Source organism: Pleurodeles waltl, chromosome 5, assembly GCF_031143425.1.
Source record: "Pleurodeles waltl isolate 20211129_DDA chromosome 5, aPleWal1.hap1.20221129, whole genome shotgun sequence".
Taxonomy (NCBI): Eukaryota; Metazoa; Chordata; class Amphibia; order Caudata; family Salamandridae; genus Pleurodeles; species Pleurodeles waltl.
In genome coordinates, this window is record NC_090444.1 from 1,007,426,542 (window position 1) to 1,007,440,556 (window position 14,015).

The 14,015-nt window shown below is 44.4% G+C and overlaps 1 protein-coding gene across 1 annotated transcript in view; it reads right to left on the bottom strand.

The window, feature by feature from the left end:
- Nucleotides 1-14,015, bottom strand: part of LOC138296245 (pantetheinase-like) — a 289,635-nt gene that overhangs the window by 9,013 nt on the left and 266,607 nt on the right. Inside the window, exon 7 of the mRNA XM_069235173.1 lies at nt 12,226-12,355. Within this exon, the coding sequence (XP_069091274.1) occupies nt 12,226-12,355 (130 nt within the window). The remainder of the gene's footprint in view (nt 1-12,225; nt 12,356-14,015) is intronic.

Here is a 14,015-nt window from a genome sequence, read left to right on the forward strand (position 1 = left end):
AACATATTGTCCAAAATTTCTTTTAACTCTACTCATCCATCATCACTGTCTTACCATATGTCAATAAACACCTATTGTAATCACTACATCGTGGTCTGGATAATCATTTTTTCATAACATTATCCCTAACTATCAGAATCAGAGTGTAGCCTCATGGAGCATTGCAAAAATACAGATTAGGATACAGAAAAATCCAAATCTATTTTGATGCACATGAATGTACAGCCAAATTCACACACACTGTTAATGACATCTATCCTGTACATTTCACATTTGAAGGGCAATAGCAGAGGACCACAGCTATTTCGCACATACATGTTGGCAACATGGTTCATTGCAGCATATGGCACACAACTAAGACACCATCAGTCAATAAGGGAAAACAATGCCTCATACATGAGGCAGTGGATGTGCTATTGCATTGGTGACTAGAAGGTATGACCAGACCCTTGACCACAGTAATTATTACATCAGCTATCTTTGCAAGGACTATGTGCGACAAGAATTCCATATAAGCAGCAAATGGATAGCACAAGTGTCCCAGTTATGACTAGCATTGCTCAGAAGACATCCCCTGCACATGGCAGTCCAGGTTTTAAATCCTGCCACACCCATGTTTCCTGTCTCACCCCACCCTTCTTCAAAGGTCCATGGAAAGGCAATATGTGTACCCAGATAATCCCTCCTCTACATACACCCAGACTCACATTGTGAATCCAGTGTGCTTCCCTCTATACTATGGTATGCCATAGTCATTATACTTCTGCCTGCATGGACTTCTGGTTAAATAATGCACTGCCTTGTAGTCTGTAGGACCTGTAATCACCTGTAAATTGCTTACCATGTGAAAGGTACTGTTGGCCCTTTGAACTTGATTCACACCTACAGGACTTGTGAGAGACTGAAGATGCACACACCTGTGAGCACCTCCATGCAGACCAGCTATTTGAACACGCACTGCCCTTGCAGCTGACTGGAACAGCATAGTAGCTGCCATTTTATGTATAACACTGTTATGCATTGCCGTATAAATCACTTGTGTAACACAGCCCTTGGGTTATTGTGTTACGTTCCAACACACAGGAAAAACACAGTTTTCATTTTCCACAGTGTTGTTCCAACTTTGACCAGTCTCAGTCTGCTCACTGTGTATTTGCCTTGTTACATTTTTTTATCCTGATTGACCCTGCATCCTGTTAGCTTGACTGGTTCCTGTCTTTGCGTTACCATAAAGGTTCCCTGTGGCTACATTTGTATCATAGTTGCTTTCCCCGCCCTCACTTTCCTCTTGGGGTATTGTGTCAGGTGGGTCTACAATGAATACTCAAATACATTGTATAGCATAATCAGTTTATTTATCGTACCATGGGGTGGAACTTGTCTCATGGCCCATCCCTTGTCTGTGTTTCATGTATGCATGAGTGACAAATAGTGACAGTGTACCATGGCTGTATGCATGGATTGGGTATGGTGCCTCCAGCACAGCAAACAACGTCAGATACTGTGCATGAAATGTCAACACATGTTAGGACCCAGACAGTCCACATGCTGATTCACATTGCCCCCCACATATTGATGGGGCTTGCATGGTGAATAGCTGTGAGATTAATAAGCACAGAGGCACTGATGTTCCCGGATGCAGTGGGAATTTTAGAGGCCAACCTGTGTACAAATGTTGTGAGGAAACCTGCAGGTTTAAAATTTCTGATCCATTAACTTTGTCAGCACACCAAGGTTGCCCTGTTGTCAGTCTCATAACACGTCTGCAGTGCCATAGCTGGACTATCCCCATGTGTGTGTTCTCAATTCCTCATTGGCTTTTCTTCAATTCAGCTGTAAAGAATACTTTGTAGAATCAGGAAATGGCTCCACAGACTCATGACTGTACCTGCAAGTAACTGTGACAACATGGACCCCAATAATGATACAGGCTAAAAATTGGCCCACACACTTGAACTGGACACCTTTGTGCATTTTCCACTGGAAATATGTAAACATGTGCTGCTTGGTCTGCTGGTCCTCCACTGCCACAGGAGAGACATGGCTCATTTATATGACTCCAACTGTGGCATGGCATGACATTTGTGGATTGTATTTGGGACTTGGTGTCACAAACCCCATACCCACATAGCATTATCCCATGCCTGATTCATGCCTTGCCTAGGAAGTAGTATCCAACATTCCCGGATATGTGATGGCTTAGTTTTGGAACATTGCCATGATCAACCGTCTGCTATCTATCCTGTGCATGCTTTGTCATTGGTGGTATTTATGTTCCAAAAAACCTAGGAAGTGCACACAGCATTTGTTGCTACATGTATGACAAACACATTTCCTCTCTCATTTCCACACTGAATAGCATCTGATGGTTGGACACATTGACTCCACATGCATACAAGCGGATTTGCAAATATGCGTCTTGTGATGTTCACACAGTGGGACAACTACAATAAGAAGAGCTAAATCACACACATTGACCCATAGGCATTGAGTTACTGTATTGAGTTGCGTCGCCTTGCTATCCTCTATTGACGCAAAACATGCCCAAACTGGGTAATACCTAATTGTATTCTACACGTTTGGCCATCTTTTGCGTCAGTGAAGAGTGCAAATCCGGTACAAAAAGTAGAGGATCATGGTCTGCAGTAGTATGATCTGTCACATGTGCCCATACACTGGAATGCACAATGTTGGTGTAATCAGCCTATCTCTGTATTGTCACACCTGTCATGTACTATTACAAATGACAAATGACCCAAACCCAGTCAAAGACAGAAGTTTTGACATATACGCGTAAAAAAAGACGCACATGCGTCAAAAAATGATGCATATGCGTCTAAATATGATGCTCATTGCCATGAAACATCCATTGGCCCTGAGCGGTAATTCCCACACTGTACCCCCTGAAATTGGTTAAGTATGAAACATATTTCAAAATATGGATGCAGGGTTGTTTCTAAGCATGTGCATCAAAAGAAAATGACGCACAGACTGTAAGCGTTATAATATTTTGACGCAAAAGATTGAAAACGCACCGCATTTGGGGCAGGAAGTGATGTAATAGGATATCCTGTTTACAGAATTGCTACAGTGGGTGTACTTTCACTTTGCAGTTTGTGATATTTCCTAACTGTGTGGATGTGTTCTTACTCGTCTCTCTGTGCATTTTGTGAATTTGTCTCCAGTGAGCTCTTTAACTTGTTCTTTTGTGTTTCCTAAGTGTCTGTGGTATCCTGTGTTAGTGTTTTTTGTTCATATCGAGTGTCTAAATTTGTCTTTGTACTGTTGGGAGTCTGTTGTGGGTAGTGTTAGCATGGGGATAGTTGGGCTGTGTTCTGTTAATTTGTTTGCATTTCCCTCTCCTACTTTCCCTCCATTCTCCTCTGTACCCCTTTATTTCCTTTTTTGGTGCAAGCATGTTGGGTAGGCCTCGACTTGGAAGGATGGGAGAGGAGGAGCTGGGTGGCTTTATTTGGCTGGTGTGCCACTTCCTACCCTTAATGATCGAAGCAGGTGGGCGTGTGGTACAGGGGTATCACACAGAGGCAAGGAGGCTCTGGTGGGCAAAGGTCCTGTACCATCTACAGTGAATCTACAACACACCGCGCCATGACCACCAGCTGAAACACCGTTGGGCTGACCTGGTTGCCCAGGAGCAAGACCTCCTGGACCACCTAGGGTTTATGATTGGTGACCCAGTTGGTAAGTACAAATCAGAGTAATGTGCACATTTAAATGCTCTGTAGTGACAGTAGGAGATTTGTTCATATGCTGCAGGCAATGTTTTTGAACACGTGGAATGCAAGTTAAACATACAGGCCCATTTTATACTTCATTAGCACTGCATTTGCGTAATTTTTTGAATTTGTAAGTTAGTGCCGCTTTTGCATCAAAAAGCGGCACAGATGAGGCTCTAAAAAGTATAAATATGGGCCACAGTTACCTGTGAGATATACAATAATTCCTACACATTACCATCATTTGTTGACCAACAGCTAGACTAACTTACAAAACACAGCAGGAGCCTGTAAATTAGTACTGCCTTCACGTCAATAGATGATGAAAATGTGGATCTAACATATGTTTCATGCATGGTTTGTGAGTGTACCAGGAAACACATGTTTTAAATCCAGATTTTTACAAGAAATATTGTGTCCCTCAATTTTTTCGGATACATGTCTGAACTGGATTCTGACACATAAGTAATAAGTTATAGCTGACCTCAGGTAACATCTTAGACTGATATTTGGACTTTGTAGTGCCACAATTAAATTAGGGATGGATGCCAAAAGTTATGCACACAGGTTCACATCTCCATGGTTGGTGCAACTTACTATATCTGTGGCACATAAAATGAAGTAAATGATACAAATTGAGGGCTAACAACTCTCTCTGGCCCTCTGTACATTGTACCTGTGTGTTTTAAAATGGTCTTAGTCACAATAGCTGGGTGACTGGTGTTGCAGTCCTCCAGGAAAGTGGCTTGGCATGTCTCTCAGGGATACACATGATGAGAGGAATACACTCCATGAATTAGTTTGCTAACTAATGATGGAGCATGTTTGCCACCACATGATAGTTAGGGCCACTGCATGTGTGCAGCTGTGTTTGTATCACTCACTGGAGTCCCCAGGTCTGTACATGTTTGCAGTGGTATGTCGGATGCAGTATCATCATGTCTGAGAGGCTTGAATTTCTGATTTAATATTACACATAGTATTTGTATTTGGAAGTGTTGTGCAGTGCACAGACATTGAGCACATTTCTCCCTTCCATGCCTTACAGGTGGACCTGCCCCCTACACAATTGGAGAGGTGGCTCGATTTACAGACCCAGACATCTCCAGTAAGTGTTGATATTTCTGTTCTGTATTGTGTTTGCTGATGTTGTGTGATTGACTCCTGTGTCTTGGACACATAGCAAGGTGTGATGCACTGGTCAATGATCGGATATGTTTCTTGTATGGAGTATCATTTTTTCCCCATCTTTGAGTTGGCCAATCATTAGCGTATTGTCATAATTTGGGATTGGAGGTCAGTCCTGTAGGCACGGCCATGTGAATAGGGATGAGTTTTGTAGATAAAACCTAAAATCAGAAAATGTAGCAAAGGACCATATTTGTGATTTAGTCAGCAAGTCAGACCCTGATTCTCACAGAATAGAGATGCCAAAGTTTTACCCACAGACTTCAGCTTCCCTATTTACTAATGAACATGTTTGACTGTATGTTTGATTCCCAGCAGCATGTAGCTCCACATGTTGTGCTACGAGTATGAGGCACTTGAGTACAATGGCCTAGGTGTGCATGCAGCTCATGGGCAGATGTGTGTTTGCATCTATCTGCTCGTTGTAAGTCATGTGTTACTGGTAAGAAATGGTGTTGACAATTGTCTGCATTTCCAAACATAAGTGTGGATGGGATTGTCCAAGGTTTGGCTGTATCCTAATTGGACTTCCACCTTACCTGTGGTGGGCTGCCGCGACCCATGTACAGCTGTCCAAAGCTTCCTGGGTGTCCTAAATGTTTGAAAGTATTTGTTGCCTGCCCCCCCCCGCCCTCATGCACAGGCATAGGGTTGTGAAAAGTGTACCTAGGACTGATGATCCAAGTTTAGTACACAGACATGTAAATCTGTAAGTGGCTTGTCCAAACCTAGGATACCCACTCATGATTAGAAACTGAATTCTATCCTGGCAATTTCATTTACAACTCGCAGATCTGGTGGCCCTTGATTGTCATCAGGAACATAGTCATTAGTTGGCCTGGCAGTGGTGAAGGACTTGCTGCATTTCTTTTACCTGGCAAATGGCTGAACAATGATGCATAAGTCATTCAAGTTGTTACCCATCTTTTAGAGTATTGCTGTGCTGTTTATAGGACATGTGTAGGCTGCATTGGCATGTACTTCTTCAGGGACAATCAGTGATCTGTATGATGATATGGCCTGTTTCTGGTACATTAGATGTATTGTCTGATTTACTTCTGGAGCCATATCACACAATGAAGTACCTAATGTTTGGTTTTCTATTTAACAACTGCCAATCTGAATCCTATCCAGATTCGGGAGTTTCAGAGCAAGGCGATGCATTACCGCCACATTCTGGATGTGGAGTCGGGGTTCCACAACAGGGCAAGTCGTTATTGCCATGAAAGAGCCTCTGGAGTGAGGAGGGCATTTGCCCAAGGGGGCCCTTCCGTGTCCACCACAGCCACCACCTCCAGCACCACCACTAACACACAGGTGGCACCAACCTTAGCAGGCCCCTTTGCTGGACCCTCAAACTCCACTGCTCCAGGACCTGTCAAAGCACCACCTGCACCTCCTCCTACAGACATGGCACCAACAAGGGCACATACTTCCTCAACTGGCACCCAGACCACCCCTGCTGCAGTCATAGACCCAGCAGCTTTTCAACAGATTCAACGGAACTTGGACCGTATGTTGCGGAAAATCACCATGCTGCAGCAGGAGGTGGCACAAGTAAATCGGAGGGTGCGTACCATAAAAAAGACCCTGCAGAGGGCAAACTTGTAAACAATGTACCCTCAGCCATGATTCCCTCCCCTCCCTCCTCTTTCCTGGTTCTTTTAATTAGTGGGTTTAGGGGGCTTAGTGTTAGGTTAGTATAAGCTGTTAGTTTAGTTAGTAGTAGTGGGTGAGGGGTGGGGGTATGATACTTTTAATATCTGTTTTTTAGTATGTGTGTGGGTGGGTGTGTCGATGATGTTTGGGTTTTGGTGTTTAAAAAAAAATAATAATAAAAAACAATACGAAAAAATATATATTTGTTTAGTATAAGATAGTGTGTGTTTAGGTTAGTATATGTTGTCCTCCATGTGTCTCGTCTTATAAGAGGGTTGGGGGGTTGATGTTTAGATCGTTTTGTTAAATGTGATAAGTAAGTTTAGCTTAGGTTAGTTAGGGCCAGTTGTGGGTAATGTGTAGTTAGGATAGGTTAGGTTAGGTAAGGTGTTTCCCCTGGTTTTAGCTTCTGTTTTTACTGTTTAATAAATATTTAGGTAACCCTTTACAGTATGTGTCACATGCTTGGAGATCAGGGCCTTGGCATGAGTGAACAGTGTCTCTTTTGTAATAGCTTTTGTGTCCCGTGTTGCAACCAAATCCCAACTGAGCTGTTACATTGGCAGCTACACCAAAGCTACTTTGCTAAGATTCTGCCATCCATTGCACCCACCACTTACGGTTACTATGGATCCCAAAGTGTGGTTCATTTTTTGATTTATGTTTTCAATGTGACATATTTTGCTAACAGAATTGGTATTGAGGACACTGTGTTAAGTCTGTCTGCAGCCTGATGTCCAAGCGAATCCTTATAAGGTGAGTGGTAGTATGCTCTCATGTAGTATGGTATACATAACTCACACCTATCATTTGTTACAATGTTCAGCCTGGTGACATCTTTGTATGTAAACTCATACACATCCATTCATGCAGTATGGTGTGTGTTAGGTAAAACTTGGGTCAAATGTCACATATGTACGTTTTGGCTTGAAGAAAAATTTGAAGGCAATATTTTTTGGCTTAGATGTCCCTTGAGGAAGCGTTATTCTGTCCAACACAGCATTTTGGTATATAGTTTCTATTTTCCTCTGAAATAACCCTCAGGGAGGGCAGATGATGGTACAATCCACACCACTGTGCATAGTTATCAGCCAACATTCTTTGAGGTCAGGTGTATTGACAATCTATAATCATTGACCTGAAGTAAACATCACTGATCTACCTCACGGTTGATGTGTCACATTACACAGAGACAAAGTTGTTGTGTAAGTGCTACTTATTTTAAAGTGCTGTAGTGCTATATGTACATTCTCCATGATTGTGAGTCCATTAGAGTGACACCTTCCATTGTGGCCCTACACAAGTGCAAAAGGACATGTCATTGGACATGCTGGGGTGAAGTGTAAGACAGTGCAAAGGGACAGGATTTGCCAATGAGTTAGTGAGAGACAATCACAAGGCATGGTGACAAGATAAACAGTGGGCTGAAGAACAGTGATTGAGTACAGTTGTTTCAAGACTGGCATGTTACAAAGCACAAGACATTGGCAATAGGTGGCCATGTGGCAGGGACTAGTGCTACTGGGTACTCTTACGGGTGAAGGTGCTCTGTTCCATGTCTTCATCTTCTGCCATATTTTGCATCCCCACCCACACCTCCTTGGCCAGCTCCCGCTGTACTCCAACTACAGTTCTCTCAAAGCTGGTGCCAGTGTTGTCAGAGCCCTCAGCTGTGTTGGAGCTGGAAGTTCGTACAATTGGGGTGGTGGGTGGGTCCTCTGTGATGGCTGCTAGTTCTGTGCTCCTCCTTGTGACTGAAGGTGGGGTCTGGAGCGTTCCAAGGACATCTTGGAGAGTCTGCTGGCTGATGTTTGTCAGCTCGTCAACCATGTCATCAGGGTAGTTCTGGACAGGGATATCTGCAGGAGAGCCATCGTCCTCTGCAATGAGATATGGTACAATTAGTGTGTCTGTGTTGTGGGATTTGTAATATGACGTACCTGCCTTCCTATTATTTTCACATTGTGATCTTGGTTCCTGTTCATTGTTCCTGTCTTTCATATTAGCATTCTCCCAGGCCTATGCCCCACCTGCATGTCACATGTATTGTGGTCAGTTTGTGGACGTGTCAGCATCACATCCTCTAGGTGTTGGTTCTGGCCAAATTGTGAATTGCCACATTCTTGTCCTACTCAACCCTCTGTCTACTTCCATTCTCATGGTGAGGCCTTTCACTGGCTGTGGGTGTTCTGATGGCACTAGAACCACACTTAACATTCTGGAACTGCCCCAGTCTCTGATATTTCACATCCACCTATATGTTGCTGAGATCTAGCATATACTATGTACAGCATTGGTATGGCACGGTACGGATGTCAGCATTGGTAATGTGTACTGCTGATGTTGGGAAATGTGTGCTACATTGGATTGCACTGATGGTCCTAGCAGTGTTCCATTTCCTCCTATGACTGTGCGGGTGTATTTCTGTAACCAGTTACATATGTCCTCCCCCTCAATGCTGTTGTCTGAGCAGTATGACATTTGGGATGTTGCATTGTGACCCAGGCACAGGGTGGACCCTGACATATGCAGCATGGGTATGACATTAGTGCTGTCTACCTCATTATGTTTATGACAATGGCTAATGTTTGTAGCAACTATGGACAATCACATTTGACAGGATTGGAACATTTGTATTGATTTCAGGGGATTGATAATGTTGTTATTCCGAACCCTCTAATTTGGATGTGTTGGTCCATGGGGACGTTACTGCCATTAGCTACTTGACCTGCACACACAGCAGAGGTGGTAATGTCAACTGTTGTCAATGTTAAATTCCACTTGCAGATATGGGCAGAGGTTGTTAATTGGGTCCTAGTTCATGTAGGGAGAATACTGGCTGACGTGTGACAGCATGCCAGTTTTACGTTGTACCCTACTCTCCTGGCCTGGCTTTACCTTTCCAACATCCTTGGCACAGCAGCATACCCCCATGCAAAGGTTGTTGGTGTAGTGTAGTACTGTGCCCCAGGTTTCCTCTGAACGGGCCATGCCCCTGTACCGTGCTCCTTTAACCATGCCACTCCCTGAGTATCATGACTTCCATGCATTGTGTAGTGGATGTGTCTCCCCCCCCGGTTGCAGTTAACAATTAGGCATTTTAGTTCCCTATACGACTTACCCTGCATCTGCGTTGTCTCCTGGTAGACTGCGCTGTCCTGTCCTTGAATCCCTGTGACGATCTCTTCAGGGATGATGGCTGCCACCATCTCCTCCATGTGGTCCAGGGCCTCCTGCGGTGCTGGACTCTCACCTCCAGTCTGCATTGCTGCCTCGCTGTTCCTGGCCATGCTTTCCTTGGTCCTGCGCTTGCAGTCATGTCAGAGTTTCTTGCACTTGATGACTGTTCTCCGTACTTCTGCCACACTGTTGATCTTGTCAACAATTTGTTAACAATTTGTTGTCATATCACCTCTCTCCTACTAATTGGCAACTTTGAGGTGACAAACAATTGGTGCTGGTGTTCCGTCACCTCTTTCACCAGAATTTCCTGCTCCTCTGCACTGAAGCCACACTTTCTTTTCTTCTTCTTCCTGTCCTGGGTCTTGTGTGGGTCGTCCTGGCTGGTTCCTGATCTCTTGTCATTTTCCTTGGGTCTGTGCAAGCATCTGGGATCCATTTTGGCTCTCCTTAGCACATTTTGCTGTGTTTGCGCCGCTTTTTTATGCTATTGCGTCAACAAATGGAGCATTTCCGGTTTGCAACGTCGTAAACCGGCTCACAGTCATTTTCGCTGCATTAACGTTGTTTTTCTTCACGATGTGACGCATTGGTTTGAGTTAAAAAAAAATACTCACCCCTGTGGTTTGCGCCGCCATGCATCAAAGTATTAATTTGATGCCCACACGGCGCAAAGAAATGGTGTTAGCCGGCAGTAAAATCTTTGACGCAAAACTGCGTTACTGCAGTTTTGCGTCAAAAAGTATAAATGTGGTCCTTAACCTCAGAAAAGTTGGGGAGACTAAGGCCCTCATTATGAACTTGGCGGTCTGGGCTGCCATGCCGGCGGTGGCGGAAAATCCCGCCATCCGGCATGGTGGCCCAGATTGCCAAATAATAAAGACAGGGAGGGCCTCCTCCACCGCCAGGCGGCCTCCGTCAGGCAGCTTGACGGTGGACGGCATCATTATCCGACAGGGCAACGCTGCTGCCCCTCGGATAATAATCCCATTTCCCCCAGCCTTTCAGCTGGTAGAAGGGGTGCTCTGGGGCCCCCCTGGGGCCCCCTGCACTGCCAATGCCCGATTACGGGCAGTGATCTGCGCGACGGGTGCAGCTGCACCCACCGCACAGAGGCATTGACGGAGGCTCCATGTGGAACCCCCGGCAATGTCACGGCCAGGCATTCTGCTTGGCCGGCGGGAGGAAACAATGTTTCCGTCCGCCGGCCCACCAGAATGCATATTATACATCTGGCGGGGTCCCAGGGGGGCTGGCGGTCAATAGAAAGACAGCCAGCATGAACACGGCGTGTTCATAATGACCCCCAAACCGTGGTTGAGTAACTACAGGGATGTTTACATATGAAGTGGAAATGCAGAGTAATAATAATAAAATACTAGAATGGAGTGATGGACAAAATGCACCTCTCTGCTCTCAAAGTGAAGCAGAACTTAAAGAGTGATTCACACACCAGAAGGAAGAAACATGAAATATAAATTTGCAATACTGAGGCCAATGATTGCAAAGCATCATGTAGCCATTGAGTTGATAAACCCTCTGGAGCCCACAGCCAATGTATAGGTAAAGGACATGCAGGAATGGGCAGTGGCAGAGGAGGTATTGATGAAAACCGTGAAGCAAGATAAAACACATAAAAGATTTAATAAAGTGGGCAGCATGCACCATCGTTTAAACCTCCCCCCCCAACACAAGGCATCCCTGATAAAGAAATCAAGTAGAGGTAAAGTAAATATGACTAAATGTGTAGAGGGTTTAGGAATATGAATTTACTGCAAAGTGGTACCCACACAGCAGATGATGTGAACTATTAACATGACATTATAAAGTGGAATGGAAATAACAGAGCACAAAAGCTTGGTTAGGAAAGTGAGGTGTAGATGGCATGGAGTGACAGAGAAAGATAATAGGTTGCAATTACTTTGGTTGACTAGTTCTATCTTTGACTATAATACACAAACAGAGAACTTGGAATTATGACAGGCATGCAAGCTACTCAGAATTAGGATTAGTCAGTCTTGACGCACTCAGACATGGATCAACGAAATAGAAGACCACTGTTGTGTTTCTCCTCACACACCTTTCTAAAATGGCAATGAGTATTACAGCTGTCTGAATTTGATGGAAGGATTACAGCGGAGAGACACTCGTAGAACTGTGTTGTAGATGGAAACCATTGCCACTGACATAACATTAGTGAAAATATCATTATTTTTGTAATTCAGCAAAAAACGATTTTTGGGAAATTAAGAAATAGGGACATGTACAACTTAACACAGCATTTTATATCGCTGTTAAATATATACTACATTTGTCTTTACAGATCATTCTACAATCACATGAACTGTAGTGCTGGAATACATTGAATGTTCAGTGAATAATTAATTGCTTTATAAGTTCGCAACATAAAAAATGAGACTTTGTATGGCAGCATAAATTGTTAATATGAGCATATCATTACTGTAATTGTTTGTCGAGGCATTATTCTTCGCAGGGGGGTCCTTATCATACCAGCGACCGAATAACGTTGCTGATAAGAGAGGGGTGGATGATATACTGGATCGGCTCACTAAGCGTCCATCCGGTGATATCTAAATGAAGACAGAGAAGGCAAATGTTGTTAAACCTGGCTGACCAATGACAGATTATTCGGAGGCCACTTCTATGTTGTCATAAATTATTTAAAAAATAAAAAGGAGAGCAATACTTCACATACAGAATAGAACTACAAAGGTTCCCAACAACAACCAGTCTAGACTAGAAGCAGTGCCTAATGATGATCGCCCATTAATGTTTATGGGCCAGTTGTTATTCCGTATTAATGTGCCAGAAAAGTGACACACCATCAGAGCTGTTGAAAAGGTGGCTGGTGTGGCAAGGCAAATCATTTTAGAGAGAGTGGCATACAGGATGCTGAGTCTGATGGCAACAAATAGGCTGCAGGATTTGAGGAGGGGCTTCGGGTGCTCATCTTTCCTATTCTAAACTGAGACACTAATTGAAATAGGAAAGCACTATTGGAGGTAAGAAAGGAACTCCTGAACTGCAAAACAGAAGCCTCAGTTGGTCACCTAAAAAACTCAGGCCATATTCATACTTTTTGACGCAAATCAGCGCTTGGGCAGATTTGCGTCAAAAAATTTACCGCCAGCTAACGCCATTCCAATGAGCCAGCCGGGTGTCTTATTTATGGAATGACGTTAGCCAGCGCTGCGGCCTGGTTTGCGTCAAAATAAAGGACGGCAACCGGGCAGCAGAGGCGAAGGGAAGACTGGCGGTTGTGCGCCAAAGAATGGTGTAAGTGAGGTTAGAGTAAAAAATATTGGCTCTAACCTGACTTGCACCATTTTTTGACGCACAACCCCCATGGAAATGACTCCTGTCTTGCATGGGCATTGCCATTGGGCACAGTCGCATGTAAAGGGTCCCAAGTGAGGCCCCCCATGCCAAAAAAAAAAATATAGATATATATATACTTACCTGCACTTACCTGCATTCACCATGGATGGGTCCCCCACCCGTGGGTATCCTCCAGGGCTTTGCGAGGGTGGCAGGGGGTGTCCCTGGGTGCAGGGAAGGGCACCTGTGGACTGCTTCCATGGTCTCTGACCATGGAAATGAGCCCACAGGTCCCTTAATGCCTGCCCTGACCCAGGCGTTAAAAAACGGCGCAAACCCAGCTGGCCGCCAAGTTTTAAGGCCTGCCTCCTCCTGTGTGTCATTTTGTCACCAGAGGATAAATAAGGCGAACATGCCTTAGAGTAATTTTTTGCACTGGAATGCCTACCTTGCATGTCATTAGCGCAAGGTAGGTTTTCAGGTACAAAAAAATGACTCAAACTTCATAACTTTGGCGCTAGACTGGTCTAGTGTCATAGTATAAATATGGAGTTAAGTTTGCGTCGAATTTGCATAAAAAAATGACGCAAATCCGGCGCAAACAGAGTATAAATATGGGCCTCAGACTCATAATTACAAGTGGCCTGTGGCACCGGTGCATTACCCTTTGTGATGCACCAGCGGCAGAGGCTGCTGAACCATATCAACAAGGCCACGCAAAGCCTTGCATGCCTTTCCATGACCTTGTAGATATAGAGTAAGGCAATTCAGTGCAAGTCACTGCGTTGCCTTACTTTGGGTCAGGGAGGCGTTTCCATGGGTGCTGTGTGGGTGTTCCCAAGCAACATCCATGGATTTTTATGCATTCCCACACTTACAAGGGTTTGCAAGCCTGGGAATGTGCCAAAAGCC